General features: G+C 37.5%; 1 protein-coding gene across 1 annotated transcript; it reads right to left on the bottom strand.

Moving 5' to 3' along the window:
- Positions 1-3309: 3309 nt before the first annotated feature.
- DPB2 (DNA polymerase epsilon subunit B2) lies at positions 3310-10099 on the bottom strand. The gene is made up of 13 exons (XM_008793635.4): positions 9893-10099; positions 9612-9789; positions 9208-9361; positions 8910-9041; positions 8090-8167; positions 5941-6045; positions 5746-5826; positions 5528-5658; positions 5289-5383; positions 4860-4959; positions 4316-4430; positions 4118-4228; positions 3310-4016 (listed from the first exon to the last, which is right to left on the bottom strand). Exons 1-13 carry the CDS (start codon positions 10056-10058, stop codon positions 3870-3872), a joined length of 1593 nt encoding a protein of 530 aa, XP_008791857.3. The 5' UTR covers positions 10059-10099; the 3' UTR covers positions 3310-3869.
- Between the last annotated feature and the right edge of the window lie 397 nt (positions 10100-10496).

Here is a 10496-nt window from a genome sequence, read left to right as displayed (position 1 = left end):
TGTCTATCACAACAGCCTGAGGATGACCAAGTCGCCTATGCCATGTCTCTGCTGAAGCCCTTCTGAATCTGGTAGAGAAAAAGGCTGCTGGAGACGTGTTGATGGAATATAAATTACCCCTTTTTATTCCCTTCATCAACACCTGTTGTGTCACCCGATCCTTAATCACAAAATCATGATTAGAGAATTCACAATTCACTGGATAATCAGATGTGAGTTGGCCAATAGATAATAAACTCCTTTCTAAGTTAGGAACTAGAAGCACATTATGTAGAGTGAGCTGAGAAGAACCAGTGCTAATATTTGCATCACCAACGTGGGTAATGCTTAAGAATTCTCCATTACCAATCAAGACATTATCAACACCATTATACGGACGTATATTAGTAAGAATACCTGCATGTGCTGTCATATGTGCAGACCCACCAATATCAGAAGTCCATTCTTCGATTGGAGGATCAGAACCAAGGCTGTTGACTGCAAATGCTTGAGGGAGATTATCCGGCTGGATGGAATGGTTGAAACGATGCCAACATCTCAGAGCAGAGTGGCCTCTCTTACCACAAATTTGACATGAGTTGTTCCGATTGTTATCTCTGGAGAAGGGAGAGGATGAGGTGTTTGGAGTCTGGGATTTGTTGGTTGAGGTGTCTGTGGGGATAAAGCCTTTACCTCGGGAAGAAAAGGATGTTGAGCCAGAGGGCTTGAAAGTCTTGGTCTGAGTTTTGGAATTGTTTTTTTGATTGAAGAAGGCCGAGAATTGAGTAGTATCAGGGCTATGAAGATTAATCCGAGTTTCATAGCTTTGTAGGAGGGGAACAACCTCACCATATGAAGGCATGGGAGGCTTAAGCATTGATGTTGTGAATGGTTCATAGCGATTGCCAAGACCTGTAAGAAGAGAGAAGACTTTAGTTTTGTCATCGACAGGGTGTCCAATCCCAGCTAGGCTATCACAGATGCCTTTAAACTTGCGTAGGTAGTCATTGAGAGACATTTCTGAGTCTTTTTTCATATACGTCAGTTGTTGAGTGAGTTGAAACTGCCTCTCTTGAGAAGCTTGGGCATATGCTTCCTTGAGGGCAATCCAGACACCCTGTGAGGTGTCAACACCAATGACATGACCCAACGCCTCTTCTCCTAGTGTGCCGATGATCCAACCCCGCAGAAGACGATCGGTGGTCTTCCATTTCTTAAATTCTGGATTGGGAAGCGATGCTGCATTGTTATCAGCAGTAGCTGGGAGATGAGTTGGAGGTGGTAGAGTGTCTCCAGTAAGGAAACCAAGTAAGTCTTGGCTTTCTGCCAAAGCCAGAACTTATTCTCTCCATAAAGGGTAGTTGTCTGGTTTGAGACGAAGTGTCACAAAGTTGCTAACAGTCAAAGAAGATGCGGAAGACATGTTGATTGCTCTGATACCAAGTAAAAAAATGATAGAACAATGGAATTGAGAAATCTCACCACACCCAGCAAGGCAGGCGGATGCATATATTTATACAAGTTTCTGCTACAGAATTTGTTGACAAGATAATTACCATTGACTATGGACTGTTAGCTACAATTCAAAATACAAAAGGTTGTTATCTACGAGAGGTTGTTGTGCTCCCAGTTAGTTCCTCATCCGAAGGATCAGATAATTCAAAAAACATTTGAACTATTTCTATTATCTTTGCTGGCATTGACTCTGTCATTGTAACTGGCATTGGCTCTATTGTTAACACTCAAAACTGAAGAATTTTTATCATGCATCCATGCTCTGTCCAGGAAGCACATTGAGATCAGCAAGCATGTCAGTTTCTTGTATTTGCCATTTTCATTTCAACATTCTGTTTCATGAGCCGATTGGTGTCATTCAGTAACATAGATGACTGTCAAACTAACTCATACTGCCTCATGCAAAGGATGAATGACTTACCCACAGGTGTTATTGCATCTTATTTTGAATTGTCAAACCTGAGTTCATCATATTTCCTAGTTATGAGCAACCAAAGTAAATTTTTGTTTTGTGAATATCTCTAATGTCAAATAAATTTTTAATGAAATAAGCTGGTTCCATGGTCAATAATTTACACTCTCTAGTATCTATGGAGCAATTACATTTTTAGGGTAATTAAATGTGGAATTAAATGTTAGAATGTCTCGATAGAAATATAATACAAGCCTCCACCTAAAATAAGCATGAATTTCTAATATAAAACTACAAGCCTCCATGCATTGACTTTATCTATCCCATTTGTAATAATAATTTCCTTACATATATATATAGATGTGGCTGTAAAATGAGGATCTCCTTTAGCTTTACAAAAACATGAACTTTGACATCAAAAGAAAGTAAAAAAGGGGATATAAACCCTAATCTTTCAGTTCCTTTGTCTTACCTTCTTTTCTGTTGCTCAAGCTAAGGAATGGGTTCTTTCCTTATTAATGGTTCAATCTCATTTTACATTTCCCAAACGATTGAACCAGTAGGAAATTATGTTTTTAGGAGATAAAAAGACTCTCCAAGAAAAGGAAACTTAGATACTCTACAAAGTGCTAAACAGGAAAACAAAGAAAACAAAACTTTTGAATGGAATATTGTAAAAAGAGTTAGGAAATGTAGCTTTATAAAAAATGAGCCTTTGCATAGAAGCTGAAAAGATTTTGGGAAAAAATACCACAAAAGAAATTTAATAGGTAGATGGCATTGTAAAAGAAGCTAGAAAGCATGCCCAACATTTCTGAATATGCTATTGGAGTAATTTTTATAGATTTTCCTCTTGTAAGTATCACAATGATCATGGTGAAAAATAAAGCTTTAGTCATCACTAAATGTAGTTTCAGCATACCGAAGCAAAATTACCTTAACTTACTACAATAATGTAATGAAGTTATTGCATGATATCTCTTTTTAACTGATCACTTTAGTTTCCGCCATGCTTGCTCAGTTAGAAAATAGAGCTTTTTCTGAATTTCATTTACCACTTGAATAAGCAGGTGTCTGGCTTTGCTTCTTATATTTCACTATGCATTCAACGAGTTCTTCATTTACTCCATATTGCACAAAGTTGCATGCATGCTATGTGTTGCCTCAAGGGATTCTCTAAGGTAGATAAATCTAAACAGCTACTCCCAGTGCACTGATCTTCGATGGTCTTTTTTCACTTCTCTCACTTCAAGTGCTCTTTCTGAATTTGGAGTTTTTCTGATGACTTCAGGCGACTTTTTTATCATTTCACTCTTTTCTTCCATTGGAGAGTACTCATGAATACAAATCAGAGCTGCGGGCACCAACTCGGTAATAGAGTATGATTCTTCCTTCAAAAGATGTCCAAACAAATAATGTCCATTCTTCATTATAAAGAGGTGTTGATTATTTACACCAATATCAAGCTCTCTGTTGAATAATAAGAAAGCATAAACCATTATCTGTACATTCACAAAATCCTCTGGGACAACTTGTCATTCATCATATGCCTACCGAGAGATTTCACAGAACTTAGTTAAAAAAAAAAATCAGAATTTAATTCAGCAAAAGAATATAACAGTATTGATGGTTAGTATAATAGTAGTATTGCAAATCTAAGATACAGTTATTCTGCCACAGAAATAGCTGCAGTGTGCTCTTCCAGGGAATCATTCAATGAAGTTTCATGCATGACCTGCTTAGAAAATGTCAGCACTTGCTACACCCAAACATAGCTTGCACTCTCCACCCTCAATAGTGAGCCATCACCAACTGAACGTATGGTGTTATTCAGTAGCAATCATGAAGCAAGAATCTCATTATACGGAACAAGTTAATCGCTGGAATATGACGAACTTGGGTGTTATCTCTCTGTCACAACCTTGTCTCCTGAACAAAAATAAAGTTAAAATGCTCGAAGGCACTAACTTTCAAGGGCAGACAGCTCAACCTCCTTGGTGCAAGGCCGGTATGCTGCAAAGGTGCTGTCGTTGGAGAAGGAACCTGGGTTGAAACATGTTATTCCTGTGTACTTGAAGGCCTTTTGTTCACTCCTGTCACCCAACACTATCTGCAATTCAAGTAGGAAAGTGAGCATTTTTCCATATTAAACCTTCAAAATTTGTGTTTGTTATATGGCTGTGACTAGATTGTGATACGCAGAGATGATACCAGATCTGGTGTTGGATATAACCGGAGGCAGTGGTCATAGTTCCAGATGATAGGCTGCACAGTTAGAGGCAAGGGACAGAGATGACTTTGATGAGTAATGGTGGCCACAAGCTGCAACAAAATGATTCAATTAGCTGAGTCAAAATTCTTCAACTTCTGATTGTCAGGAAAATTTAAAAGGGAAAAAAATCAACCCACATGCTCAAAGGGATCGCTTGTTTCTTCTGTTGAGGGAGGAATCAGAGAGGAACGACGCATTCTGTATAGTAGATCTTGCCGGAAGAATACAATTTCTTGGGTGTAAAATTTTATTCTAGAAAATCACCACACAGAATTTTGAGTCAGGGTATTACGAGTTAATGCAATTGGTAAGTCTAGGCCATATCTGGTTTCTAAAGGATAGTTTGACTGGCAAAAAATGACAAGTGCAGTAATGTATCAAATATAAGATCCATTACCAATTCAATTAGGAAACAGCTTTTCAGAATTACGACTTAGCAAGTCTGAAACATGTTATCTATGACAATAATAGTTTGGTATCTTGTAAGTGCAAACAAATATATAATCATTCAGTAACTAAGAATGTAAATGACTAGCTAGTCACTATCTGAGCAATTCATTTTGTGAATACATCTTCTCCACAAGCAAAAGCAATTAAAATTTGAAATGATACGAACAGCGTACAAAGAAGAAATGTAGATTGTTACACTCAATAAATAGCATATCCAGTTTTGACTCTGACCTGCAAGGATTGCTAGAGAAAATTGCGTTGGGAATGTGCTTCTGAAGGTCTTCAGTTAGATACTTTGGTAATGAACATCTTGGAAGAACTTTTGATGGACCTGTAATGGTATATCTTATGTCGGACTTGAGGGATCACAGTAGGATCATTTGTATGCACGTAAAAGTATTAGAGCAACAACAAGCAGTAAATAAATGTATTTGTTTTAATTTGGTAGAGATTGTTTGAAGTCAAAATGCAACTTGGGCCAAGTATTTGATTAACTTATTATACTATTGTATACTTCAGAGCCAACTGGACCATCACGTATATTTTGGAACAAAGAAGGAATAAGATCAATATAACCAACTCAAATGAGCTACCAGCTCAATAGTATCTATGAATAAAGAAACCTTGCAGAAAACTAAGAAACATATAATCTAATAATACCTGCATCATCAGGACCTGGAATAAATAAAAATCGGCTTCGTTCTTTCAGTCTTGGGCGAGCTTCAATCATTTCCCCAAGCTTTCCAAACTGCATTCTGCATGTCTTTGGCTAGTTATACATCTTTTTTTTTCCAATGGAAAATTAAATATCAACAACTTGTGCTGATAAATATTAAATTTGCTAAGATGTAAAAATTTGGTGCTAAAATAGCAGTAGAAATATTATAAAGAGCCCTCACCTGAGACTTGAGAAAGAATGGAAAGCAAGATTACAGGGGTGAGAGCAGAAATTTCCCATTAAGACAAATAAAGAAGGAACCACCTCCACACTGTCATAACCATCCAAGACCACAGCTAGCTTTTCCACAGTCTTCTCTACGAAAATAAGAATGCTGATTGTTCTGAGAAGAAGTGTTAATTATAAAGTGATGGATAAATTTATGAGCTAGTGAGTTACCTCATCATTGTCCAGCCAAACATCAGAGAGGATGACAAACATGTCGTTCACTGCCTTCTTTTCCAGTCCTGACAGTCTGAGCTATTTCATATTGAAGGAAAAAAATAAAATCAGCAAATTTTGGCTTTGAAATTATGTTAGTTGAATTGAAAATATTTAATTTTAATAGATATAACAAGGGTTTTTAGAGCATACAGTTTCTTCTGTTGACAGTACACCACCACCAAAGAAGTCAAGTCCCATGAGTAGTGACAGTGAAACTTCTCTGTCCTCCAGAGGTGGAAACCCACATGTATTGACCTACATATCAATCAGATTTAGTTAGCTTAGTTGAGATTGTCTATGTATGTAAGATATAATTTAAAATGAATAAACCGGAAAGAGTAGAAGCATAGTAGCAATATTCTCCAAATTACTGAAAACTTCTCTCGTTACTCTCAATTTTCATGGCTAAATCAATCCACATTTTTCCATTAAGCATGTTGTTTAAAAAGTACTCAATTAATTTTGATTTATTCAGAAATTTTACAATTCATACATGATTGTTCATGACTAATATGAGAAACCTTTATAAATAACAAATGCTCTATGCTGTCAGTGTTGTTTTTTGCTATTATTCATTATACTTATCTCTCCTGTGCTTATTTCAAGTAAACCTATGCATAAATGTATTGTTAATCTCACCTTCTTCACTTTTGTTATTTTTATTTTTCTAATTATATGAATCCCTTCTGAACTTTTGTTTTTTTTTATTTTATTTTTGAATCTTTAGCTCTAATTGCTCCCAAATGCCAAATTTGTGATTATGAGAAGCAATACCTTTTGATCATTATGTACTAATTTGAATTATGCTATAGACTGTTGTGGAGAACGGAACAATACTTTCATAGGCAAAGGCAAGCCATGGAAGTTGAAAGTCAAATAATTGTCTTTTTATCAGGCCGTGACTAGTGGTTGGTAAGTTTTGTTAGACTGCAAAAGGACACTGACAAGTGAGGTTATGATGAAAAAACCTCTGAGATCTCCATCAGTCTAGTAACTCCGTATACAACGTGTCAGGCTTCCAATAATTAGCTGTCCAGAATCTTATTTTGTGATTACTTATAATCACTAGTTTCATGTAATACACCATCCAAAAGTTGAGAATTTTGTTTGAGTTTTGAACTGGATTCTTTGGCATGCAACCTGCACTTCAGAAAGGAATGAACTTATATCAAATTTTTCCTTCTTTATCCTTCATCAAGATTCCAGATTCTTTCCAAGTTTAGGTCCTTGGAGAGCTCTGCCCCTCAAGTTGCATGAGCTAGACCATACAACTAGTATGGTAGGACTTCCTACCAACTGACAAGCCTTCTAGGATTTGTGCCCCATCAAGCAGCCCAAAGCTGCATTAATAATGAACAAAACACCAATTTCCGGAGCATCAAAATCAAATGTAACATGATTGTAAGATATTCACAAGCTTTCGTGGATCATATTTTGAACCATAAAGATAGGCATGTAACTTTGGAATATTTATCCACTTGAGTTCCATTTAGCAACAGAAGCTACACTATTTTGGCTATCTAGCTCTTGCATGAACTACTCTCAACCAAGTCTACAGAACATCGTACTTTCCAGCCTAACAAGACTCGGTGAATTAGGATCAAAGACATATTCACCAAATCTCACCATCTTCCCTAAATATCAGATTTGTTGCACACTCATTCCCACAATTTTTATTTCTAACCTACAAAATAATCCTTGCTTACCTCTATTTTCTTGTTCAATCAGTTCAATTCCATATTCCCTCCAGTTCAAAGTATGTTACAGTACTGCACTGTGCTCAATCTCAGAAGAGACCTAGAAATATTATTATTTGACAACAAGAAACTTCAGGTACTCTACTTGTAGCTTGCTCGATGAACGATTCACCATCCAATCCTATTTGTGGCTTGAAACATTCTCATTAGCCAGATTTCTCATCCATCCAGTCATTATATATCATGTGGAAGAAATATGTACAATCCATTATCACCATGCATTATTGCTATTATCAAAAAGGGAAGTTGCTCATTGTAAATCTGACCTCAGGAAATCTTTATGACAGGTGAAAATAAAAACAGTTGTTGCTCATCATTACAAATATCTTGCTCCTGCAAATTAATTCTCAAATTTTGGGAACAAACTTATGCATGTCACAAAAATTTATCTAAGGTGTCCAAAAACAAGTTATAGTATGCTTCATTAAATAGAAAAGCAGTAGATTATATAAAAAAAAGTGTGTGTGTGTGTGTGTGTGTGTGTGTATCATGAAAACTCATAGAGGGGCAAATAAAATATGTGAGAAATTTAACCAATGAACCTGAAAAATGCCATTTGAAAGCAACTCTCCTTCTGCTACAATTATGGTGTTTTCAACAAAGAATCCTGAGGTGATTTTGTGTTAAATAATTAAGGAAAATAATTGTTATGTAGCTTCATCTATTGAGGAAAAACATTAGAATAATCTCAACTAAGATTTTGAAGAGGCTGCTTCATTTCAATTACCAATATAATAATTTAACCTTGGGTGTCCCAAAAAATATGGAATTTAGACAGTATAATATCTATTTTCATATTTTTCAGCCAATCACTTAGGTTGTACATTACAATGATATAATTGAAGATAAGATGAGACTTTAATGGATCAAAAATTTGCATTTTAGCAAGAGTTAAACACTGTGAAACATTGTCAGATAAAAATATGGTAAAATTACAGTTTCAAAATCAATGTGAACTTCTGCTGTGACATATCCATGCAGTTTGAGAGAATCCTGGTTATACATATTTGAGAGAAAGGTGGTATAAAATGCTCCAACTGGAATACTAGTTGCCAAATGTAGTAATACTTGGAGAACAAATACCCAAATGTAAAAATTTCCATCACCCCGCAACAAAACAAATAAATAAATAAAGGGTGTCAGCAGCAGGTAATTACGAAGATTTCCTATTGTGTAATATGTCTTCTAAAACATGCACTGGATAGCATAACACTGAAATAATATCATCATCAAAGAAAACGAAAAATCATCACGACCACAAATTAAACCATCACTTGCAATATGAGAATTTAGTCAAACATTCCAAGCACAATCAGCCCATCAAGCATATAATATGAAGCAAACAAAAGGCATCAAGGATATTGCATTGGCTAAGTCAATTGGTACTGCTGCAGTAAGATCTTCCAAGAAGAAATGGCCTTCTTCTAACTGTGATATCACCCCCACGATCCATCTCCTTCCACTGCATCCAATCAAAGATTGGATTGGAGTTATCTGCATCCAAAAGAACCAGCAGAAAAAAAAAAATTAGTTCTCTAGGCATCTTCTTCAAAAGTATCCAAGAAACCAACAATGCAATTCAAAACATTGAGTAAAAGGTGAACTCAATCAGTAGATCATGGCAAAACAAAGGACGTGTTTTAAAAGGCTCCCAAGATACCTCACAACTCTTGGAATCTGTCATTTCAGTATCAAATGCCGGTCTGGAGAAATACTTATCACGAGAGAGCCTCTGAAGAAGCAACTGGTACCTATCCCTATATAGGGCAGCTTTGTCCCCAGCTTCCCCATGGATAGGCAGCCTTCCCGTGTGCCTGAAATATTAGAAGAAAATAACCAAAATTGCAAAGAAAAAGAAAAGCATGAATCGTGATTCTTAAAAGATTAATCTATACCGAAACAGCCCAAAATTGTGAACATTTTTTCACAAATTTGACCCAATTACGAACTTCTCATGGAATTTTTATTAAAAAAACTGTAACTCGGAAGAACCCTGATAATCATATAATCTGGGAAAGAGAAAGTGGCTAATAACCGAAAGATGAGATCTTTCAGAGCACTTACTCGTAGAAGACTTTCTTAATGGGATCGTATCGGAACCTAGGGACCACAAATGCATCGATCACACGGAGTGCCGCCCCGTTGCTGGCAACCGTGGAGCTCGGATCCACGGCGGCATCCGCGTCCAGGAGGAGGCTGACCACCCGGTGGATCGCCTCCCGGTCCAAAATCGACGATTTAACTGCGCATTTTCATGCAACAAAAGTGGATTATTTGGAGATCAGAAACGAGAGATAGATGAACAGAGAAGAAAAAGGGAAAGAAAGGGAAATGGGGAACGGTACGGGATTCCTTGTCGATCTCGTCGATGAGGAGGTCGAGGGCGTCGTCCTCAGCGTCGGGGAAGCGGGAGAGGAAGGCGAGGGCCTCCTCCAAGGCCTCCACTTTGAGGGTAAACCCTCGGAGCTTAAACTTTCGCTGGACCTTCTTCCGCGTTCCCGCCGCCCCCATCTCCCGATCTCTCGCTCGCTCTGTAAATGGCGGGAAACTGGGGGAGGGTTATAAAAATAGGGCTAGGTTTTTTGGGCGGCAAAAACAGGTGGAGTAGGAGGATCGCCTGCGGGAGATGCTGCACACAACGCCGGTGAAGGGCCAATACACGGCAGGATCCACACGAAGGCCGATTGTAATGTGATGTGGTACGTGTCGAGCTTTCGAGCGGTGATTTTAGGCCCAAATGGACCAGTGGATATCCCCAGGCTGGATCATATTTTGGGCCTTTGCTTAAAGCCTGTTACTTTGGGCCCACACTCAACTTAGTCTGACCTTGACACTCGTAGTTTTAAGTTCTTTGAGACAGAGTTATCATGTGTCGCTGTCCCACCCCATCCCGACACCTCGAAATATACTAAAGATACCCTATCCTAGTGTTCCCTGGACACTACTCCA

Source organism: Phoenix dactylifera, chromosome 5, assembly GCF_051530095.1.
Source record: "Phoenix dactylifera cultivar Ajwa chromosome 5, Ajwa_hap1_PhDact_Kaust_v1.1, whole genome shotgun sequence".
NCBI lineage: Eukaryota > Viridiplantae > Streptophyta > Magnoliopsida > Arecales > Arecaceae > Phoenix > Phoenix dactylifera.
The sequence above is the reverse complement of the archived record's forward strand: the minus strand, read 5'-3'. Positions and strand labels throughout refer to the sequence as shown.